Below are 25,506 nucleotides of genomic sequence, written 5' to 3'. Positions count from 1 at the left end.
GGTTAGGATTAGGTTTAGGGTTAGGTTTAGGGATAGGGTCCCCAATAGATAGGGTCCCCAATCTGCGCCGTCTAATAAAAAAAAAAAAAAAAAAAAAAAAAAAAAAAAAACACGCCCCCGGCCCCCTGCGGTTCCGCCGGCCATGTTTATTACTGTATATCAAACACGGCAGCTCAGATTTACACTTCTGCACAAAAGCCTACAGTGTGTACTTTGGGACGGGATTGACTTTCCTAATTTATGCTTTTATTATCATCAGGTAAAGTTTCCAGTTCTCTTGATTCAATTCAATTCAAACAATATGTTTTTCATATAAAGTAGCCTAATAGAGCCTCATTGGCGCCTGCAGAACAAATAAAACATGAAAAGAATTTCAAATCACACAAACTTCGGTAATAATTTATCATAGTAATTTCATTTACACATGTATATATTTTGATAAGGACAAGTAAAGCAACTAAGCTTTTATTTATCTTTTTTTTTATTGTAGGCTGCCAATATGGAAAAGAGACATTTCCAAGAAGAGCATAGCTTAATAAATTTTGTGAATTACTCTGTCGTTATGGGCATAGGCCTATCTCAAAATTTGTCAGAGACTCCATGGTGGCCTAGTAAATGAATTCAAATCTTGACATAACGTCAGACGAAATGGACAGAGAGAAAATGGTATAACAAGGACAAGAACGAAAACAAGGACGGAACAGGCAGGAAAAATAAACTAAAGGAAGAGAAGGAAACAAAAACGAGTGATCTACCTAGCTCTACCTAGTGAGGTTTTTTTTTTTTTTTTTTTTTTTTTTTTTAAGATCGCCAAGGCATGGGTAAAAAAAATTAAGCTTCAATGAAAATTTGCCAACTAATGTTTATATCATATACAATAACATAAATCATAAACAAACAAAATATATCGGATATTGTGTTAGCGTGAGAAATAATGCTCAGATTGCTCAGAGAGATGGCGATATAGAACCCTGATCATCAAAGGCACGATAGCGCCTGGGGAATTCTTTAGTAGACTCAAAGACAATTTGACAGCTGTTTGTCTAAAATAATGTAGCCATGGAACTCCATCTTTTGAACATCTTTGGTAAGACGTCATATTTAACACCCTTTGAGGTAATCGCTGTACAAAAGACTGATCAATGAAAGACCATTGAAAGATCATTTTCACAAAAGACTGCCGAAAAATAAACTATTTTCAACCATTTCAAGGTTTTTGGAGACGATGGAGGTCACGAAATTCTCTGAACAATCACTCAGGTAAGACCTCGGAAATCAATGAAAGTTCACTGTTCGAAGATCATTGCCATTGCGAGCATTGAGAGATCTGTCAATTTGTATACTAGTAGTCGTTCAGTGGTCTTGAAGTAGACAAAAACAAACAAAAAAACATGAAAGGCCATGCGCCAAAACCAATTTTGTACAGCGCCATCTCTTGTCAATAATATGTATATCAGCACAAAATGAAGGAGGAGCGGCTGTAACCCCAGAACTTTTGCGAAGTGTGAAGGAAGATATTTTTGAAAGCAGATATCAACCTCAATGAGGTAAAAGAAATCAAGATGTGGCACGAGGCAAGAAGGCAGGAGCGGTTAATCCGCGGAATGATGGTGGACTACAAGAAAAGAGCGGAAAGGAGAAGAGAATATTATGAAAAGATCGTAAGTTACCGAACCAGCTACCACGTACGTAGACGTACCATCCAACTACTCAGTACACAAACAGCTAGTGCGGGATCGCCACAGCGTTTGTGTTGTGTGTACACTACTGTCGGGTAACATGCCATATGCATATAGGCCTAACGTTACTGTTTTTACCGCTTCCGTGCTTTGCTGCGTTTAGCAGCGCTGCGCGTTGACCGACAAGTATGTCTAATTAATAGCGCGAAAAACTTCTCATTTATAGTAATGACATTTGCTGGGTCAGTTTTTGAAAAACTGACCCAGTAAATGTCATTTTAAATGAGGAGTTTTTCGCGGAATTAGACATACTTCATTACTTGTGTAGCTTGTCGGTCAACGCTGCGCGCTGCGAGCGAGCGTTGTAGCACCTGCCTTTCGCGTTAGGTTTTGATGTCCGCCGACACTCTGGAGAGTTCGGTGATGATGGTAGCCTTTAAACAAGGCGACTCGCTCTGCGTGCCCCCGTATACCTATAGCGCGTTTACCCCACAAACCTGTTGGCCGGCGAGTGGAGCGAGCCGCCTTTATCCACTCGTTCATCAGGGATGTGTACTTATATCATTGTTGTTGCTTTATATTCTTTGACAAATTTGCGTACAAATTTGACACAGAAAATACACACGGCACCAAGGCAAGCCGCACGCGCTTGCTAACAAATATATATTCTTTTGACAAATTTGCGTACAAATTTGTTAGCAAGCGCGCGCGGCTTGCCTTGGTGCCGTGTGTATTTTCTGCGTCAAATTTGTACGCAAATTTGTCAAAGAATATAAAGCAACAACAACAACAAAAGTACACATCCCTGAACGAGTGGATAAAGGCGGCTCGCTCCACTCGCCGGCCAACGTACAGGTTTGTGGGGTAAACGCGCTATACGGGGGCACGCAGAGCGAGTCGCCTTGTTTAAAGGCTATGATGATGGTGGTGATGGTGATGATGATGAAGCAAAATATTTCTAAGCAAAGCGCTATTTATCTGTAACATTAAACATAATGAACATTCAAATATCTGTTACATCATCTGTCTGATGGTGTCAGCTCGAGTTTTGCCAGTCGGTGTGCTCAAAATGTCAAAGTTACTGGTCAGAAATTTGATTATAAATACCATTCTGATAATGGATCTAGGCCCTAGGACCTGCATGTACTGTACACTGCTGTCTACATGTGATGTGCTACGTGTATATGTATACACATGTAGTATGTTGCAATAACTTGTATGTATTTCTCTGTTGAAATGACACCAAGCAGAGAATACCAGATAGTACTATAACTATTAAACTTTGTTCCTGCATGTAGATTACCACATTTTTTTTTCTCCTGATAATGGGAATAATTTGATTCATTTTGATTTACACTGAAAATTTTAGTGGTACAGATGTGTAACTTGAGCTGAAGCTGCTATTAGGTACAACTTTATGTTATAGTGCATTTAATACACTGTATCTTTTTGCCATTCTGAGACTTGAGACACTAAAATTTGTAGGGCCTACATGTTCTGTATCTGAGCTGTGCCAAAAGCCAACTTGGAGTGGTTGTTGGCTTTTTAGTTTGCTGCTAGACTACCGGTACCCAAAATTCTTCACTACCTGATAAACCTGATCATGTACTGTAAAACATGATATTTTTGTGGCATGAAATTTGTGCAAATTGGAGCCAACAGCCTTTTTTGCAGCATGAAATTTTTGCGAGTTGCCTCTAACATTCAATGCATAAACAAGAACTTTCGTGTGCATTTTAATTCGCAAATCTTGGCTCTCGCGAAATTAATGAAATCAAAATGTACGCGAGCATTCTTCCTTGAACCTTGAACCTTGAACCTTGAATGAGTACTCTCCCAAAAGCGAAGACGCTGTCCTGGAGGGGGCTGTGCTGTGCGGTGTGCTGTAGCATGTGCCTGTGGTGACGTGAGCTCAGGTGCATCTATATACAGGTGCAGGTGCTCGGTGCGGGTGTGCCTCTCATTACAGCATCTTAAGAGTAGGGGGCGGCGCCATCTGTCTAATGACAGGTAGGGCTGCACTCCTAAAGGTCATCAAAGTACCTGATGTTACTACTTTGGCAGGGAGAGTGTTCCAAATTCTTATGGCTCTGGGGTAAAAACTGTAGAGGTGGCAGTTGACTCTGGAGTATGGTTGGAGGTATGACAGGTTGTGGTTCCTTGTGTTATTTTGTGCTATCCTGATTTCTTCTGGCATGGTTATGTTGACAAAACCATAGTGGATCTTGTACAACATCTCGCTTTGATGGAGGATGCGACGATGCTGTAGTGTATCCCAGCCGAGAGAAGAGAGCATGGGGGTGACACTGGATTCCCTTGAGTAATCATGGAACACGAACCTGGCTGCTTGGCGCTGGATGTTTTCTAAGATCTGGCTGTCTTTCTGGGTATGTGGGTTCCAGGTGCAGGTTGCGTACTCAAGCTGAGGTCTGACGAGTTGGTTGTATGCAGCTACCTTCACCTTCTTGTCACATTTGCCTAGGGTTCTCCGAATGATGCCAAGGGTTCTGGAGGCCTTAGCCTGGGTTTTCTGCGCGTGTACACCCCAACTCAGGTCACTGGTAATTGTGACACCTAGGTATTTGTAGGATTTTGTCTGCGTTACCTCTTGCCCATGCATGATGTAGGAACATGTCATTGGTTTACGTTTGAGGGTGATGGTCATGTGTGCACACTTCTTGATGTTGAAGGCCATGTCCCATGTCTCTGCCCATTTTGTTAGGGTTGTGAGGTCTTTTTGGAGGAGTTCCTGGTCACGTCTTGATCTGATGCATCTGTATACCACACAGTCATCAGCAAAGAGCCGGATTGGTGATGAGATCTCGTCACAGATGTCATTTATGTATACCAGGAAAAGGGTAGGTCCAAGGACCGACCCTTGCGGCACTCCAGATAAGACGTCAACAGCTGAAGATGAAGAACCATTGATGGTTACTGTCTGAGACCTTCCCGAAAGAAAACTCTTAATCCAGAGCAGAGTATGGCCACGTATACCATAGAAGTCTAGTTTGGAGATGAGCTTGCAATGGGCAACCTTATCGAATGCCTTGCTGAAATCAAGGAATAAGGCATCAGTCTGGTGTTGTTGATTGATTGTTGAGGCCCAATCATGAATAGCTTCAGTTAGTTGGGTTTCGCAAGACAGGTGTTGCCTGAATCCATGTTGGTTCTTCACAAGGATGTCATTGATGGCGAGATGTTTAGAAACATGACTGAGGATAAGATGCTCCATTATCTTGCAGCACAAGCATGTCAACGATATTGGTCGATAGTTAGCTGGATTACTTTTGTCGCCAGATTTGTAGATACTGGTAACCCTGGCTTTTTTCCAGTCTTGGGGTATCTCGTCAGTTTCATAGGATTGTTGGAAGAGGTGTGTGATGATGGGCGACAGCTCTTCAGCATAGTCGTGTAACATTCTGGCTGGTATTCCATCTGGTCCACTTGCTTTGGTGGTATTCAGTTGCTTCAGCTGTTTCAGGATGCCCGATTCCCTGATTTCGAGATGTTCGATTGAGTCATATGGAGAAGGACCTTTATCAGGAAGTTGATGTGAGTTCTCTCTGGTGAACACTGATGAGAATTGAGCATTTAAAGCATCTGATTTCTCTATATCAGTGGAGTAGTATCTGTCACCGACTTTGAGGGTTGGTATGCCAGCAGATTCTCTCCTCTGAGACTTCACATACCTCCAAAACTTCTTTGGGTCAGTTGTTAGGCTGTCTCCGATAACATCGTTAAGGAAGCGACTGTGAGCTTGGTCTGTCATACGTTGGACTGCATTCCTCTTGCTTTTGTAGGTTGCCCAGTCTTGGGGAGATCGTGTCCGTATTGCACGTTTATACAGCCTATCCCTCTTGTTCATTTCACGGGTTAGGTGGCGTGTGATGAATGGATAGCTGGGTTTGGTTCTGGACTTCTGTTGAGGGATACTCTTCATGATTTCTAAGAGAGATGTCTTGAAGAACAGCCAGTTCTCCTCAACTGTTACATGATCGGGTTCCCTGTTGAAGTAATGATTGGCCAGGACATTGCATCTTTCCTTGATAACTTCACGGTCAGCCTTGTCATACTGATAAATGATCCTGGCTGGTTTCTTCTGTAGTTTAGGGACCATGTTGATGCTGAAAAGGATGATGTTATCGTTTTACAGTATACAGTTTTTTACTTTCAGGAGTACAGTAAATGGCATGGGAAACCAGAAGAGGCAACATCTGATGCCATTATAGGCCTACATCATCAGGGGTCGCACTATTTTTGTAACTAGCCAGGCGGACTACTTAGAATCAATTTTGACACTGAAGCAATATTTTGGCTAGCCAGACGGACTAGTAACTTCAGAATTTTATGATTTTTAGCTACAAAATAGTCCGACGTGATTTTGGGTGGCCAATGGCCAGCAGACCATCGCCAATTTCGAACCCTGTACATACACATGTAGTCTTCTAGAATCATCTTGCTTTGCAATCTAAATTTGACATAGAAAGTTCCATGCTGTATGGTGCTTTCGAAGCTAAAATCACAATAAAAAAACAACTGAATTTTTTTCATATCTCTTTTGTCCATTTTGTTTGACTTTGTTATGACCTTGCAATCCTTTTTTTTTTTTTTTTATACGTATAATTTGTATGTATATTGGTGAGGAAGTTGAATAGTGACCAGGGTTTATATTAATCATTGGTGGGAGAATTTCCTGATCATGCTCAGATGAAACTCTCAGTGAAGTGGGTAGGGGAAGGGGAGACGTTTTGTAATGCTAGAGTCATCTTTTCTATCCTGTTTTGAAAACTGTGTCCACTAATTAACAGCAGGATGTTATTCCATTGACCAACAAGACACCCAAGGCATCATGATATCAGGCAATTCCATGAGAGTAATGGCACGTGTGTGTATAAAGTTTGGGATTACGCAAGATGAGTGAAATTTGAGAGATGATTGTTAGAGCTGCCCATCTACCCTGGCAAGTACGAGTGTAATGAATTGAAGAACTTTCGAAGATACCAACTTTTGATGATAAGCTAACAATTTTGGGGCAGTGTTGAAAGATCTTTTTCCATTAAATGAGTGAATGAAAATGACACTGAAAAGTAAAATGTGATTGGGTATCAAATGTGGTAAAATTGAAATTCCATATTTTGCTGTGTGTGTGTGATTGGATGAAATTGAACAATTGGTGATATATATGCATGTTGAAAGCAAGGACCTTCAAGTTTTACATTGTCAAAGTATGCCAACTTGTCATAAGCTGTATCTTTGCATAAATCCTCTCTTTTATCTTCCTTTGGTGAATACTGTGCAGAAACAAGATCCTACTCAATTTCTCAGGCTTCATGGCAGATCATCCAAAATCCATCTCGATCCTGCTGTTGCTACTTCTGCTGAAAGCCCAGCAACAATGTGAGTACCTTGTTTACACACCAGACAAACAATGCTATTATGTCTGTATACAGAAATCACAGCGCATAGCACTGCATAACACTTGATGTCGGAAGTGTGTGTAACTACATCACAACAAAAAGAAATGATTTATATGGATGTCTCAAAGCAGACTACTGATGCAATGTGCTTTTCTTTCCATATGATTTCTGATAGGAGAATATGAATTGACGAAATATTTCACTGCAGGTTTCAAGATGACTGTTTAGGTATTCATGCTACACTTTAGGTGTATGTATTACATCATTAAATTATTATTATTATTTTTTTAAATGAGGCTGTAAAATTCATATGATGAAATAATGGACTACCTGCAGTTTGCTGGAAGATTTGGTATAAATCATTCACACACTAGGTTTGGAGCTATTCTGTGCATTATTTTTATTGCGTAAAGGTGTGTTCACTTCTCTTGTCATTTACTACCTGCTTTCATAAGTATGAGGGGCATTTTTGCCTGGCTAGGCTGAAGGCATGTGAGGGTTGAACGTGTCAAAAAAAGATGTTCAAATGTCTGTTGTAGTTCAACTGCAATATTTATTTCACTTTCCAGGATGCCATGGCAGGGAGACTCGACCCATATGATAGACAGGTTTGACGTACGCGCCCACTTGGACCACATACCCCAACGAACTCCGGAGCTGCCAACGCTGGATGAAATCCGCGAGGAGCAGAGCTGCAACTATGAGCGGTATCGCACTCTCGTTCACAATGACCATGCTGGAAGTATGTACACACCTTTGATTAGGGAAGATTTTTATCATGAGAACTGGCCCTCTCGAATGCCCCAACAATGTGGCATTGTGGCACAAGTAAACCCCCGTAGAACATCAAACAAAAATAAGAAAAAAGTAAAAATGGTTTCTGTCACGGTGGTTTTATTTTCATGCCTTGAGGTTGAACCGCGAATTTAACATCACACGAAAATGTTTTGAAATGTCGCACGAAATTAACCACGTAAGGAAATGTTTTGAACTTGCCGTTAGTTACAATGCACATGCACACACGAAGATTCCGCGCATTGAGTGTATTGATGGTCAACACACACAGCGATACCACGCAATGCAGGTACAAGCATGTTATAAAGTAATTGAAAGACGGGATTTCAGGTAAGCCTGCATTTAATTGTAACTTCTATTTAATAAATAAAATAATAATTTGATTATAGTTTGGGTTTCATGTGCAAAATAAAACAGTTTTTGCCGACTGTGAATTCACAGATTTTGCTGACCACGAATTTAAACATGCGCGAAAAAGTCGGCACCGATGGAAACTGCGAAAGTATCTGTACGCGAAAGAAACCACTTTTACAGTATTTGGAAGCTGAGAAGATACATTGTATATCTATTTCATTTTGAGTGTACAAGATAAAGCACTGTATGCCCAGATCTTCATACTATGCTTTGAGATATGGAAGATTACAATTTTAAAAGAGCACATGCAGGTGTAGTGTCGCATTTCTCCTAAAACCGCTGTACTGTCTGCTGTTATTTTCGTGTACAGACATTTTTGTGAATGAAGAAGTCACAGACATTTTTGAGAGATGTTTCTTTCGCGATTTTGGCATAGAGATTATTGTGACTGCGCGCCACTCTACTACGCGTGGGGATATTTTTGCGTGTTAGATGCACGGCCCAATAGTGATTTGTGAAATTCATGAAAGTTTAAAACCCTCGCAAAAGTGACAAATCTTGCTACACATTTTTGATATATAACAATAAGGGGCTGCCTAATTCTTTGGGATGCGGCATATTATTTAGAAAGACACCACAAACACATACATGTACGCACAAACCTACACTCTTCTGCTCGCACATACGAAGTACATGTAAATCAACCCTGTGAAATATTTGTATTGAAATCTGTAGGTAAGTTAATAAGTCAACATGATTTTGAATAGTGCTTCAGACATACACATTTGTATCTGAATTTAACTTTCTATAATACTATTTGTATTAAATGCACTAATTTTTAATTTGTAGCGTACAACATGGATGTGTTCATTCCTTCATGTCTACGTCCATATTGTGAAGCATGCTGAGTGACAGACTATTTTGCTGTAGACAAGGACATACTTTACACTCACATAATATATGTGCATACACCAGTACAGATGTAGTAGACTTTTTGAGGCATGCTGTACTCTCTCCAAATTGGATTGGATTTCAGCATCAGCACATCTAGAAATAGACTTATTTAATTAATGTCAACTTAATGGAAAATACACAACAAAAACTGAGACTTTGGTCCAATAATGTCACAGCAGAGTTTTCTAAAACTGAAATTGGTTTATTCAAGGTTAACTCTATTTGGAGTTCAAAATGTGTTTCATATGTACTGTATGTTGCTTTAGATAAAGCATGCAGCAGCTGAAAGACAGATGATAATACTTCAGTTTTTCTTTTCATACAGTATACATTAGCTATCCTCAAAGAAGTATGGTTGGTAGAGTATCTGTTAAACTGTCTGCCAGTTGATCACCATGCCATGGTAATTCCATGATGTTTTCTCCCAAATTCCTGATGATATATATTTCATATCAAGCCCTGTATGAATTGATCGATATTCATTTGTGACTTCCTGTTATATTGTACTTAATGGGAAAAGTTATCTGTGGAGTGATTCTACTACCTGTTTGTTTCACATTTAAGACATATGTTATGACTAAATTGAGAGTCAGTTATAGATATTATTTATTTGCTTTATTGCCACTTGTGAGTACTCTATCATACTATGTGTACATTTGATCTGCTGCAAGTCTCTTTTGGCATGACTTTTGAAGTATTGCAAGACATTACATAACCAAAATCATTGCATATGATTTTACCAAGCAACTTTCATATTTGTATTCTTTTGCAGTATCTGAAGAACAGTGCTTACATCAAATTTATGTGGAAGAAATGTTTCCAGAAATCCAGAAGAAACCTGGAGATGAAAAAGAAAAGTGAGTTGTGTTCCATTTTTGTTGCTGTTGTGTGTTGGTGGAATTACATCCTGTTAATTACATAAAGTACATTGTGTTAACATTGTTGATATTAATCACTTACCCTTGATGCGATAGAAAACAATGGAAGGCATGTGTCAATCACATGCATGTTTAGTTCACCAGATGTTGGATGTTATTGATTTCACTGACCTGTTGGTTATCCCCTGACCTCTCCGTAATGAAGAGAATTGGGTATGTACTCTTGCTCAAATAAGATTTCCACCTCAAGTGTGATACTTAACCTGTTCCTTTCGGGTGGTTCCTGTAGGGTCAACTCATAGATGGGAACTGAGAATAACAGTTTCCCAAAATGTACACATAAATGTCTGTATTCATGGCCTAAATCCATATTTGTTAGTTTTATACTGAGTTGAAAAATTACTTTCATCTAAAGATTCAAGTTTCTGCTATCAATATCTGTTCTTTTTTCTGTCTCAGAATTGCATATTTTTGTGTAAGTTACCCTTCCCATCACCTTCTTTTGCAGCCAAACTTGTGTTAAGATGTATGTTGCAATCGAGGCTAAGTTCACTTTTGACTTTCGCTGACCCCATTTGGTTGCCTTTATAGTGTATAGCAAAAGAATCTGTGAGCCCAGCACTCCCTCTATTCGTATCTCACATCATATTGATATTTTGCATTCTTTGATGGTACATGCAGTTGACCGTGGAAAGGGAGTATACGTACTGCTTGACTGTTTTTGCAGAAGGCATATTACCAATCTGTCCATTCTTTGTGGATGGGCAAAAAGAACACCATCTGGGGACATTGAAGGTTTTTGGAGAATTACAGAAGGGAGGGATTAAAGTATTCATATGATATCTTTTGACATATTTCGATGAATAGACTAGCAGCTATGCGAGCCGCAATTGGCTTCTCCTATGATGAGGGTGGAACGACGTTGAACACACCAACGGAAAGCAAAGAGGAGGATGCGACCGAAGAAGGAGATGAAGACCTTAGTGACAGCGACTCAGACGTCAGTTTCTCGGAGATTGATTTAGGTAAGTTTAGATTAGGTGAATGGAAGCAGTCAATAATCTACCACCACCTATCATGATGAGGGATGTACATAGTGTACTATGTCCATGATACCACAAGGGTTGGCATAATGACTTAAATAATATGGAGGCTGGTGTTTACTTAGTATTTCATACATGTATGACCCCATTTTCCTGAGAACAGTAAACAAGTCTTCAAATCACCCCTATGAAAAGTCATTCCTTTTTCTGTAATGCAGCATTAAGAGAAACACAGTGATACCTGCCGATGTGATTTCTGAAAACCAGTTGGTAATTTCTCGTGCTCCCATTTACTTAAGCTCCCTCTGAGAAGTAGCCACTGCACTGTACATAAAAAAGGGGCAATTTAGCTAATGTTTGGATGAAATATGGGTTGTGTAGGAAGATGACAGAAAACACTGCAAATTCTGCAGGCAAGACAGTGTTGTCAAGTACATGTTTGATTGAAGATGCCTCTCTATACCCGGAGGTTCTGTGAGTAGTGCATTAACATACATGTGTCTTGCTGTATCAGTGTTCATCTGTGTTATTGTTGTGTGACTGATTTACTGTAAATGACTTGAAAAGTACTGATAATGTGAAATACACCGCATACATCAGGGACGGATCCAGGAATTCTGTAAAGGGGAGGCTCTTTTTACAAAATTAAAAGGGAAGCGCTTCCCCATTTTTTTTTTTTTTTTTTTGACAAAAAATAAAGGGGGTGCGCCCCCCTCTGGATCCGCCACTGTACATGTAGGAAGTGAACTCATGTTTAGTGCAATTTTATAAGTAGACTGTGGAGGATAGATAACTATTTTTTTTTTTTTTGTGGGAGGGGGGTTGGAGTCATCAGATTTCTGTTTTGAACAGTAAGATGAAATTGTAAATGAGAATTGTTGGTCACTGTGCATAAATCAAGAAATATTTCCTCAAATATGCCAACTGGTGTTGGCATGATAAGGCATTTGACTGATTTGATATCTGACTAATTCTTTTTTTGAATGAGAGGTCAAAGTTATATTTTAAGATTTTCTGTCTGTGCAGTAACTTCTAAAATCTTTCACATTATATCTTTATTTGAAAAGAGAAAACAAATTGATAAGATGCAAAAAAAAAGAAAAGAAGAGAAGATAGTATAGTATAGTCTCGGAGGAGTCAGAGTAGCAATTTACTAGAGGGTGGCAATGGTCATGTCATCACAGAGGAGGGTCTCAATGAATTTAAGTGGGCGTTGACCCGAAATTTCAGATTACATATATATGCTTTACAAACATAGTCACAGAGCTATGAGTAAATGTGGTAGAATGAATAAGAAGCAAACAAACACTTTGAAGTGTGATTAATGTAATGATTTTGTTCATCTCCCCTCATGTAGATGTTGTCATCGATTTGGATGACTTGACTGCTGAACAGAAGAAACAAGTCAATGTCTATGGAGAAAAATATGGCATGGCCCCTGAAGCATTCACAAGGTAAATCTGCAAGGCTTTTATTGTATCCCCCGAACAGAGTTCGGAGGATACTATGGATTTGGCCTCGTCTGCGTCTGCCGTAGAGATTTTGTTGTGAGCGCTCTACTGGCTGCAGTTCTTCTTCGATCATCTTCAAATTTGGTATGAAGGTGTATTGTGGTAAGATGAAGAAGCGTATTGTTTTTGGTGATGGCGCCCTCGCTTGTTCCGTCTTTATACATGAAAAGGTAAATTTAACAGGGTCTGCTTGTGTGTGCGACGCTGGCATTGTTTCTCGACCGATTTTTTAAAAATTTGGTATGTAAATGTATCATAGTCTATACCTATTGATAATGCTGCCCTCACTGTTCCACCTTTTACAGGGTCAAAGGTCACCCTGATCATGTCAAAATTTGCAGAAGTGCTTATTTATGCAATAACTTGATTGTTACTCAATGGATTTTATTCAGACTTGCTAAGGAGATGTATGGGTGGTCATTCTACATGAAGGACACAACAGTTTGTGGTGACAGCGCCCTCAGTGTTCCGACTTGGAGGCCATGTCACATTTCTTGTATATGCTGTATAAGGCACATTTCTTGTCGGATGTTATTCAAACTTGCTATGGAGGTTTATGGGGAGTTATTCTAGGAAATGTAAAGTTTTCATTGCCAGCGCTCTCATTGTTCAAACGTTTATAGGATGACATGTCATATTCCTTGTATGTGCTATATATACCAGCCTCATTTCTCATCGGATTTTATTGTATCCTGCGACAGTTGCCATATTATACGACATTCTGGCCTAAAAAGTAATCCAGATGAGGTATGGGAGACGGGTTCGGGGGCTACATGTGCTCGATTGCGAGTGCTCTAGTTTTGATTTGATTTTGATGTTATATCTAAAAGAGTATAAATTTTGGAATCGTACATAAATTTTGTTGTTGCCAATCAAATAAAGTATTTAAAAGATATAACAATATGAGTTTTCGGACCTGAATTTTCACTTTGTTTGAATGAAAAATTTTGTTATAACCATGTCAGAGTTACACTCAGCTCAAATCCATGAGCAGACACACACAAACACATCTAAGATACATGTATAAAGATTTTATGATTGGATAACATGTATTGATTTCATTCATAGAAATCTGAATTGTATTTGTGATACCATTTTCTACAGATATTTCATGATGACAAATTTTGCAGCAACTGGTAGTGATTACTGGTAGCAATTTATATTAGAAGTGATTACTAGGTACATTTTTGCTGTTGTGGTTGGTCCAACAATATATTTGCAATCATGTAAAGAAAAAGGTTATAATTACAGACAGTAAATGAGACCTGCTCCCCTATTCAAAAATAATCTTTGTGACTACTTTTTCACAATACATTCTCTCACTCGAGACCTCTCATTGTGTGCGTACTGACTCCAGTAACAGCTTTCCAAGATTTCTCTTGCTGTGATAAAACCTTGTGTGTACATCAGTAATGTCTGGGCCCCATTTCATAAAAGGTTGATACGATAACAACTCTTGCTGGAATGGCAATTGTCACGGTAACGTCAAGAATCCAGCTTCCTGATTGGCTGTTGCTATTAGAAGTTGCCATTCCAGCAGGAGTTGTCATCCCAGCAGCTTTTATGAAACGGGACCCAGGTGTACGTATGTTGTGGCCTGTTTTATTTTTCTTTCTTAGTTATCAGGTATTTGTTGTGCCATAGCAGGTATTAAACCATATACGTTATGAGGAAATAATTGTCTTGCATTTAATTGCAGAATGTTGGAAAGAGAACGGGAGGAGGCAGATGAGATGAAAAAAGCAAGAGAAGATGAAGAGGAGAAAGCCATGTATTCAGTAAGTATGCAGGAAATTAGATTGAATGCAGGTTGCTGGCTAGACAACAACAACAACAACAACACCACCACCACCACCACCACCACCACCACCACCAACAACAACAACAACAACAACAACAACCACAACAACAACCACAACCACCACCACAACCACCACCACAACCACCACCACAACCACCACCACAACTACCACCACAACCACAACCACCACCAACACCACCACCACCACCACCACAACAACAACACAGTACATTTGAACTGCTCAAGAAGATATATATATAAAACTGTGCTTCGTGCACTGATGCTATGTTTTATTTGTGAGGAACATATCTAAATTCTCCTTAAATGACCGTGTATGTGAATGCAGCAAACATTCATAGACCAATTTGATCAATCACTTTAATCCCCTCCCAACAAATGGCCAAACGAAAGATGAAAGAAGGGACAGGAAGGTTTTGTTCTGGACAAATATAAAAGCAACAATAACAAAACATTTCACAGAGTTGGTGACATGCCATGCTGGTGAATGATTTTAATAGAAGTTTCGTTAGGTGTTTATATGAGTGTATTGAGGCAGGACTAATAGAATTTTTATTCCACTCACAGCACAGTAAAGTGCAGCATACTGTGATGCATTCAAATAAGACTATTGGTGCATTTATCAACTCACTTCTGGTGTAGAATTAAGGTTTCCAAACCACTTTCTGGGAGATTTGGGCAGATGATAAATGCAAACCTGTTTTGATTATGGGGTGAGAAATGCCGTTCTGAATACCAAAAAAGAGGTGCGATTGCAAACATGCTTGAGCGGAAAACATGTTTCTGTGGAGATGACAAATGCAAAGTTGTTTTGAAACATGTTTATAGCTTGGACCTGGCCACACCAACCACTCTCAACTACACATCTCTGCTCCTTGGGTCAAACTGCACAATGGAGCTGTGCAGAGACAAGGCCTCCCTCTTGACTCACTATACAGTATGTCCCCCCCAAAAAAAATACAATCAGATTTTGGCATTGATAACACCCAATATGATTAAACTGTCTACATGCTTCTTCAAGGTCTTAGAAATATAACATCTTAGCTCTATTTTTGCAGAAAACCCTATTCAATTTGGTAAAGCGGTCACAGAGAAATGTGGATTGTTGTAAAGCATGTCATGAGTCTGATTCTTCCAAGTTTAGTACTTCGATGTTCATGTGAGTGGATACAATAGACAAAACTTAGAGGGAAGAGATTCCTGACATTCTCTAAATATTCCTCATTTCTCTTTGACCATTGAAGCAAATTGAATGGGGTTTTCTGTAAGATGTGGGCAATGAGTTATAGTTTCATACCCTGAATTTGTATTTAGATTGATTCACTATTTCTAAAGAAATCATTGCGGAGCTCCCGTTGTAATTTTTTTTTTTTTTTTTGACATGTGGTACAGATGATAAGTTCAACAACTGGAAAATGGCGATCCAAAAAGCCTTTGCAAATGTGTTTTGATTTTGGGTATTGAAACATGTTATATGGGAAAGATGATAAACGCAGCCTCCGTTATGGTCATGGATGTCACTTCAAACTTTAAGTTGTGTGCTTCGTTATGTAAAGGAATATGCCCCTCAGTGAATCTGGATAGGGTAGGTTACAGACAATCATTTCTTCCTCTATCTGTCTGTCACAGGGAAGAAAGTCTCGTAGAGAGAGGAGAGCCATCATTGAAAGAAAGCTTAAGGAAAGAAACAAAGCTGGAAATAGTCCACCAAGGTATGTATTCTTTTCTTTCTCTCTCCGTTTTAAAGGGATAGTACAGTATTGGAGATGAGAATTTGGCTTTTAACTTTTTGTGAGATACCAAGAAAACGCTTATGATATAGTACAGGGCATACCATTTTAAGAGGAATTTAAAATTTATTTGATGAAAATCGGGTTTGGAATGACTGAAACATCGAAAACAAAGTAAAACAAAGCGATCGTAATAAAGTGTGGATCCCACACTTTATGAGAATCGCTCTTTTTGGATATCTCGGCCGTTTCAAAACCAATTTTCTTCAAATAAACATTGAATTCCTCATAGAATTACATGCTCTTTCATATTTCATAAGAGGTTTCTCATTATCTCACCAAAAAATGTTAGAAACCTGAAACTAGGTCTCGACCAAAACTATACGATCCCTTTAACTTGTGATATCTATACAGCAGAATATTGTCAATGTGCATGGTGAAATTTTCTTTTATTTCAAATGAAATTTATAATATTACTGTATTGGAGGCGCTATAGTATATAAAATGTGGACTCTTCAATGAGTCACCTTGGCCTTTCAAAATGATGAGCAAGCTTAAGCTGCTACTTTGTTCTCTGTTTGAAGCATACTTGAGGGCCTTATCAGTATATGAGTCCATAATAGTGCCAACTTTGGTTACAATCTGTAGGGACAAGGGGAATTGGTTTAAAATCTCCTCACCTCTTTCTTCCATGTCACATGAGATGGCCACAACAATCCAGCCCTTCAGAGTTAAAATTTGTGTAACGCCATTCATTGTATTGATTTTAGTGGCATCTTACGAAACAAAACCCAATGTTAAACATGTGGAATGCACATGCATAGTGCTGTAAAAGCTGTTAATTTTTGCCAGAGTTTAATTTTCGTGAATTTCATAAATCAATTTTGAGCCACAAATTTATCTTCACACAAGAAAATTTTGCCATGTGATGCACTAGGGGAGTGTACAGACAGACATTAGTGCACTTACGATAGCCTCGGTGTCAAATTGTGAAAATGACATCTCTCAAAACTGTCTGTGACCTCCTCCCTCGCAAAAATATCTATGGGTGAGAATAAAGGCTTTACAGTACAGTACACTAGCATTACAAGGAGAACACAAGTGAAATGATAGGATGCACCCATCTCTTCTCTCTTTAACACCATTCCCAGCTATGCAGCCCGTGGCAGTCCTACTTACGCACCCTACCACCGCAGTCACTCCAGGTCGTCGTCCAGCAGCCGGGACAGCTCCCCGGAGCAGCCGGGCAAGGTCACCTTCATCACCAGCTTTGGTGGGGAGGATGAGGAGGATGAGGAACGTGGCAAGGACCGCGCCGACAAACGGGAGTCTTCAAAGAAGAGGCCGTCGTCGTCATCATCTTCCGCCAAGCCGACGTCATCGGCCTCGTCGACTTCCGCCAGATCGTCTTCCAGACGCTACGAGGGCTCGGCGTCATCCTCTTCTCTCACTTCTACCACTGATTCTCACTCCAAATCATGGTCGGTGTCTGTGTGAAATCAGCCTAATTTGAAGTCCAGATGATAGAAGAATAGATAGACAGAGATAGAGATAGTAGATAGATAGGTGAATAGATACGTACATGTAAATAAACATATTAATAGAGAGAAAATGAAGGGGGAAAAGGAAAGGAAAAACAAACCTTCTAAAGTAATAAGTGAAAGTAATACTTCTCATATTCAAAATGATATGACACTCTGAAATAAAACTTCCAAGACTCTGGCATGTTCTCCTATTTTTGTGATAGATTTTCGTTTCTGTAACATGCTCAAGAACTTTCCAGTGCAGGACCAGAATGGTGTTGCCAAGCACAGTTTCTGTTTTTTTCAGATGCCATAATTTTTTTTTTTTTTGTATTTATTGCATAGCAAATTTCTTTTCTTTGAGATAATATATATGGACAGCATGAAACAAAATTGAGTAAATAACGGCTGAAAGACAAGATAAGAAAGGCCAGAAAGCAAGAAAGTTGTTATGTGCCGAGCTACAATATGTTTGCAAGCAAATGTTTACTAGTACATTGGTCAGAGTATTGGAGTTGAGATGATATGGCTGATGACAATTGTGTTGCCACTCAATGATTACATGGACTATTGGAGAACTGAACTGGATTATGTGAAGTGCACTTGTATGTGAATCTCTCCTAAAATGATGCAGGCGTCGGAGGGACAGGAGGAGGTCTACCTCGCGATCAAGGACACGCTCGAGGACGCGCTCTCGTTCCCGGGACCGAGGCAACTCTCACCGTGCATATGACCACGGCTCCAGGGGCAGATCACCTGCAGACTCCCGGGTATCTTCCCGGTACAGACGATGGTCCAACTCGCGCAGCCGATCCCGGTCGCGCTCCAGGTCACGTGAGCGGTACAGGACTTCAAGGTCAGATTTACACGACAGACACAGGATGAGCTCTCATGCTGGATACAGACGCTCACGGTCGCGATCGTTGTCGAGGGAGCGCCATCGCTCCCATCGCCATAGATCGAAATCGAGGTCCAAATCTCGTAGCAGATCACCTGGGAACATGACCATGAATGCGGTTGGGACGCTTCTGACCACATTAAGGTGTGAATTGTTCCTTTTTATTCTGGGATATCCTCCTCTTCATTCTTTCAACCAAGAGTATTGATTATTGCAGGAAGAATTAATATAGACAAGTGTGAATAAGGAATATGAGATGGTTTTGCATATACGAACAGATCTGAACATTAAGCGAACAATTGTCTAAATGTTCGTTTGAAAACAAAATGATAGTATAAAGAAAAATGCCACCACAGTACAACACATTGTACACCTGAAAGCAACACCAAAAATTCTTCTGTATGGCCATCAATCAAACCATAATATTCTGACAAGTGTGGGGAAAGTCCAGAACTTAAACAGACACAAGAAGAAGCAGGTAACTTGTGGAAGTAAATGAATGATATCCCTTCTGTATTACTCTTTGTTTCTTCCAATTAAGAACAAGGTATTTCTGTGCCATTAGTTTGGGTGAGAACAAGTCTGGTATTCATGATATGTGACAGAGAGACATGCACAAGTTGTATTCATGCAAAGACTGAGAATTTCGCAAATTCATCACAAATGTTTGTCACACTTGGGACTAATAATGAGCACCTTTTTTTTTTTCTTCTAATGAAATGAATGCCACAGTTTTTCATAGAAACTCTCCTGCTTGTGGAAGGCAACTTTCCTTAAAAGACCAGGTAACATGGGGATACCATGGAGTGGGAAGGCCGGACCTGTGCTGATATTTTTGAGAATCCCTGTAATGAATTGTGTATTGCTCTATCAGTGATCTTCTATGTGATTACACACACATCCGAAGAATCTCGACTAGAGTCGACCATGACCAATGAGCTTTGTTCTGATGCACGTTCCTGACGGGTGCTGTTTGTGATTGCAAATGTACCCTGTTGGGCAGCAAATTAATATCAATTCAGTGGAACCACTCGTGTCTCCCCACGCTACTTGGCGGGTGTTTCATAAAGCTGTTCGTAAAGTTACAAACGACTTACGAACGACTAGTGATCAGTTGTTGTGCTGAATTATTAAAATTCTGATAAGTATAGCACATCAGAACTGATCAACAGTCATTCGTAAGTCGTTTGTAACTTTACAAACAGCTTTATGAAACGGGCCCCAGGTCTGTAAGACTTAGCTCAGCAGCTCATATAATCCCTCCTTGCATCTCTCTCTCTCTCTCATATGTCATCTACAGGAAAGATCGAGAGGAACCAGCAACAGCCAAAGCTGCCCCCTCCACCACCAAAGTCAGTACTCTCTTAAACTTCACTCTCTGCTGGCCACACTTAAAAACCAACCTTCTCGTGGCTTGGGCTAGGCGGTGGCGGTGTTGACTTACCAGATGACTGATGGGGGAAAAATCGAAACGAAAGCAATAACAGAAAAAGCGATTGTATTAAAAAAAAAAAAAAATGCCACCACACTGCAACCCCCCAAATACAGCTGAAAATGACATCAAAATACTTCTGCATAGCCATCAAACCATGACTTACTGACCATGTGGGGGAATGTTTTGAGAGTAAGGACCAGAGCTTCCACCAAAAACAAGGAGAAGGAGGTGACTCGTGGAAGCAGTGAAAGAAATCTCAAGGAGCATACAGAAAACTCAGATTAAATGGAATGGGATGAATTTTGGGGCTGTCAGCCTGTCTCTAGACTTTCCACAGCACATGTGACATTCCCTAGCTCCGCTTTAAGCTGTTTGAGATGTGCGATACCTGAGAGGCTTTCCTTTCATTAGCCTACCCTTACAAAATCAACAAATGTAATAAGAGTGAAAGTGTGTCTGTGTGTGTTGCTGTGTGTGTGTGTTTGTGTGCCTGTGCCTGTGTGTGTGTAAGAGAGAGAGAGAGATAAAGAAAGACTGGAAGGTAGATATTGCAAAATTGACACCACATTTGCAAAGAAGTTTCCAGATACACTGTCAGAGCTGACAGTGCTGTGATGAGCTAGATGATATGCTATCTCAGTCCAATGCATCAACTTATTGCCAAGCATTTTTATACTCTCTTCTGAATGAGCTTCCCAAGCAAATTCACTTATCCAGGCAGAGTCACTTAAGTTCATGGATTTGCTTTCTTATTTGATTTCTGCTACTCAGTTTTTAGACAAAACCTCAAATTCCATCAACCAATGCGATATGAATATGCACTGTGTGGTTAGTTCTGAAACTATATATCTATTCATCATGACAATGCTACCAGAATGGCCTTGGTTTCGTTGTGAATTCTCGTCATTATCGTTTGTTCACAGAACTTTCTGTTCTTAGTGATTGATATTTTGTACTTAAATGTCCTTGAAAGTACTTGATATTTTTTTCTTCAGTTTGTTGTTGGCAGTCGAGTGTTATCTCCTAACAAATGTTGCTGCATTCCACAGCCCAAACTGACTCCACAAGAGAAACTGAAACTCAGAATGCAGAAGGCACTCAACAAACAACGTAAGTAATTAGCAGCCCTGTCTCCCCCTCCGCACAGTAACTCTTCCTGATGTAAAGCGTAACCGCAGAACTGACCGTGTCTGCCCAAGATGGTCTGGTTTGTATGAATGGCTCAAAAATCTTGGAACGTGCTGATGTGTTTGTCATCTTGCCATCATATGCAAAGTGTGAGGCTTGCTTTTTATCTGCTGCAATTTCTTGTAGCATAGACTTTGCAACGAAAAACGGTCTCCCTCGTCTGAACTTTGCATGTGTTTCATCAAGCAGTGCAAATAATTTCTCTCTATACACAACATATAATTTCAATAGAAATAGAATGGAATGTTGATGTAGTGACTAGTGCATCTTTGTGCATTTTCTGTGTGTGATACAATTTCTGCCATGTAATCTTCAGAAGAGCCGAGTGACAAGGGGCTTTTCTCTATGTACAAGATGTACCGTATTGATTCGCAGACATGCTCTGACATGTCCATTTTTGCACCAGGCCTCCTTTGCAAGAGTTGTAATGCCACATATTTTGAAATGTCATTATGAAGTCATTAGTGAAATGATGGCGGCTGATTATTTCCTTCCGCTGCCTCCCCCGCCCCCTTAAGTGGAGATAGTACTCGACACAGAAACTTTCATTTTCTTTTGTGAATGCCACTAAAAATGCCGTGACAGTATATACAATAGTGGAAGTGATGCTTGTAGTGAAATGCTGCTCCACTCTCAAATTTGACTTTAATTGACTTGAGTGAAACCAGATTTTAAACAGAATGGAGGAGTTTCATTAATAAAAAGAGGATAAGATAGAAACTGTTCAACTCAAAATTTCACAGATTCAACTCAAAATTTCACAGATTCATTACTTTTAGTCGAGATTTAAAGGGCATTTCTGGACCACTTAAAAGTAGTCTGAAAAGATAGAGTGAAGTTTTAATCAGAATCAGATAAAGATCATGGAAATAATGGAATTGAGAAGTTTTGCGTATTTAAACAAAACTTCATGAACAGTCAAAATGAATAGGCAAATTAGTGAGTTGGTGATATTACTGCCTCACAACTTGCCATATTAGAGTTTGTACATAAAACCTTGAAATTTCCTGGTTATAATTGTCCAGATGCAGTTATATACCAGCTACAAATAGCAGTACATCTGACTGATGATTATTTTGACGTTATTCAGTTTTGGATAAAATGTTTTACACTTTTAAAGTAGAAGAAGAGATTTTCTTCACTTACTTGTTCATGATCAGTGGAAAATTGTGTGGTGATGACATCTGCTCACCTGTCTGTGTTGCAAAAATTAGGAAATCTTTGCAATTTCATTAGTACCTTTATTTTTAATCTGATTTTTATAAAATGTGAATCGTTGTGCTTCTAAATTGTCCTGTTTTAAAAGAAACAAATGTCAAGTTATTTTTGGTCCAGAATTGTCCTGTAATGAGGCTCTTTAGCGCTGTGTTTGTTTGACTCATCAAAGTAAAGTTGATTGTAGAGTAGAGTTTTGCTTTGGTATCTAAAGGAACTTGCTTTTTACCTTGTCCCGCCTATATAAACTGCTTGCCAAACATCAGCTGATGTGGAAGTGCTTGCCCTGATTTGATCTGCAAGCTGTAGCCTGTGCACAAGGCAGTACAGTTCATCACAGAGTGCTTGTACTGCTGTGGCAGTCCCAAAGAAAGAGATTATATGCAGGAAGACATCTGTTAGAGCTGCTTTTCCTCAATGAGGTGTATGACAATGTGATTGGATGTGGTACTGAGTGTAGTAATGGTGAATTAAAAAACTAGTGCTGGAGTAGATGTTAGTTTCATAAGAATATAACGTATACTTTATACTATCCTCTCTGATTTGTACTTTTTTCTCTCTCTCAATGTGGAGATGAATTATTTCCAAAGATGAGAAACAAAGTACCGTTATACCATGGTAATGTGACCTTGCTTAAATGGAGCAGCAAAATGTTGGAAAGAAGTCTGTGATGCGGTCTTAAAAAAAAAAAAAAAATACTTCGAGTGAAACACAAGATATCTGTCAACATCAGAACACAAACACTTGCCCAGCACTGCTTTAGAACCAAAATCTGTGGTAGGCGACAAGTTACCCACTACGTTATCAGACTGACATTCGTTTTTGTTCACATTTGCAGATAAAGCAGACAAGATCAAAGAGTACCAGAAGAAGTCGAGCAAAATTCAGGAGCAGGAGGTGAGTGTGTATGTTTTAGAATTTAAACATTTTTTTTTAAGAGACCCTCCATTCCTGGAATAGTCGTACACGGCTACATTCAGTACAGCTAGAAAAGGAGACTGAAGAATGCATGCTTTCACTAATATGTTGAGCTTATCTACTAATTCATGACATTGTGTAGTAATAAAGTAATTTATGAGTGAATGTACCGCTAAGGATTATGTTAGAATCTGAAAATTTTGTGGTTATGTGCGGACATTTAGCTGGGTCACTTCAAAGTGTGCAACGTAATGAACAGTGAATACTTAATCCAATGTATATTTCAGTTGAGGCAGCTGTGTGTAGTGAGTTTTAAGGCAGATCCATGGGTCATTCCTGCAAATGAAGTTGGCACCACCCTAACTGCTACCAGTAGCTTCACAGTCTCATGTGCAGCTTCTCAAGGAGGCATTCTATTCTTTACCCATTGCTAATTTGTATCACTCTTCTCTGTGTGTCTGTCTGTCTGTACAGGACAGGGACAATGTACTGAGGGAGCAGGCTCGGAGGATGCGCATGAGAGAACGAGAAAAGTGGGAGAAGGAGCGAGACAAGGAGCGTGAAGTGGAAGTCCGCCGCTACAGAAGACGCTCAAAATCTCGCTCACTGTCGCGATCTAGGAGTCGTTCCTACTCCCCTCCGCCGAGACGCAGTAGGGCACATTTGCACATTTTTATTTGTTTCTCATTCAAAGTCCATCATGACACCAACCTCCCAGAAGACGGCAGAAACTAGTTTGCTCGAAAAGAGCAGTCTTTGGATTTTGATTACTCGTTTTCCCTTTTCTGTCTGTCTGTTTGTCTGTTAGTAGTGTTACAAGGTAGATGTCGGCCCAGATATTGATATGCTTTCAAGTCTGAATGTGATGAATTGGAGAGAGGCACTGTAAATCATCCATACTTGTTTGACCGTCTCATCATCTGAAGTAAAGTTTTTGTGGTCTCCCTTGACCATAGTGGGGCTCTGAGAAGACTTGGACTGAAACTTGGATTGTTTGTGTTTTTAAGGATAAGAGAATAAAGAGATTTCCTGCTTTATTTGGTTTAATTTATTATTCTTTTCTTTTCTTTTCTTCAAGTCTTTTGAGTCGGGTGTTTTATACTGACTTATTGACCGTTTTACATACATGAAAATAGAACTTAGTTTAGCCAGGAGTGTAACAGTTATTTGTGAACATTTCCGGTTTCAAACATACCAGCTGCTATAGCAACATTTCTAGTTGTGGCATGTAATGGTTGGTGTTTCTTTCACTGCCTTAGTTATATGAGACATGTGACACATTTTTTGTGAAGAACTAATTGACAACCAACACTATAATGTTACTGATTCTAACAGTAGAAGAGCATATTCCCTGTACCTGTGTCAAATTAGCAATCGAGATCAGTTACAGTCTTACATCTTTCAATTTCCTGGTTAGTAAGGCTTCTAAAATCACTCCTGGTTTCATGTTTAGTTTGCTCTACTACCACAAAATGCCAATTAGTCGGCCAGTGGTATACATGGAAATAATTTGCTTGAGTGACAATACCAGAACCTGAAAAATTTTGCTTGAAGTGTGTCTTTCTTTTCTGACAATTGAAACAATGAATAGAGCTGTATAGATGTGCAATGAGGTATTGTTTTTAATTCTCTTTAACCATTCTTTATCTATTTTTTTGTCTTTCCCAGGTTACCACGACTCCCCATTGGCAAAATCAAGATATCGCCGATCACGGAGCAGATCGATCTCCCCGCCTTCACAGTATAGATATTAGGTCAAGTATGCCAGTGACTTGAGGGGCAGGATTTCTTTTGGGATGCGTGGAAGTGTGATGACATAACAAACAGCTAGAGCAAAAAACAAACAAACAAAAATAATAATGAAAGAAAATACACGAAAATGATATTGTATATGAATATAGAAATAGAAACAAAAAGATTCTGTTGGGTCATGCTCATCGTTGGGTATATAGTTTTTCAAGATGAGACTGTTAAGAACATAATGTTTCCACAAGTAGATTTAGATCTCTCATTTCAACCCACTTGAAATCATTGAATCGAGGGCTTCTTTTATCAATTGCGTAAAATATCTTCATAAGTCTGTCTGTCAGTCTGCCTGTCTGTCTGCCTGTCAGTATGTCTATTCTTCTGTATGCATGTTCAATGTACA

At 39.5% G+C, this 25,506-nt stretch overlaps 1 protein-coding gene across 1 annotated transcript; it reads left to right on the top strand.

The window, feature by feature from the left end:
• The first annotated feature begins 1,486 nt into the window (after positions 1 to 1,486).
• On the top strand, positions 1,487 to 25,506 carry LOC140228981 (uncharacterized). The gene is made up of 15 exons (XM_072309242.1): positions 1,487 to 1,661; positions 6,979 to 7,076; positions 7,666 to 7,838; positions 9,972 to 10,056; positions 10,945 to 11,102; positions 12,478 to 12,574; positions 14,331 to 14,409; positions 16,080 to 16,162; positions 17,332 to 17,661; positions 18,338 to 18,745; positions 19,902 to 19,953; positions 21,086 to 21,146; positions 23,278 to 23,336; positions 23,832 to 24,009; positions 25,026 to 25,506. The coding sequence occupies exons 1-15, from the start codon at positions 1,563 to 1,565 to the stop codon at positions 25,109 to 25,111; spliced, it is 2,046 nt and encodes a 681-aa protein (XP_072165343.1). The 5' UTR covers positions 1,487 to 1,562; the 3' UTR covers positions 25,112 to 25,506.

Source organism: Diadema setosum, chromosome 1 (assembly GCF_964275005.1).
Source record: "Diadema setosum chromosome 1, eeDiaSeto1, whole genome shotgun sequence".
NCBI classification, from domain to species: Eukaryota; Metazoa; Echinodermata; class Echinoidea; order Diadematoida; family Diadematidae; genus Diadema; species Diadema setosum.
Note: the sequence above shows the minus strand (reverse complement) of the source record. Positions and strands in the feature narration are given on the sequence as shown.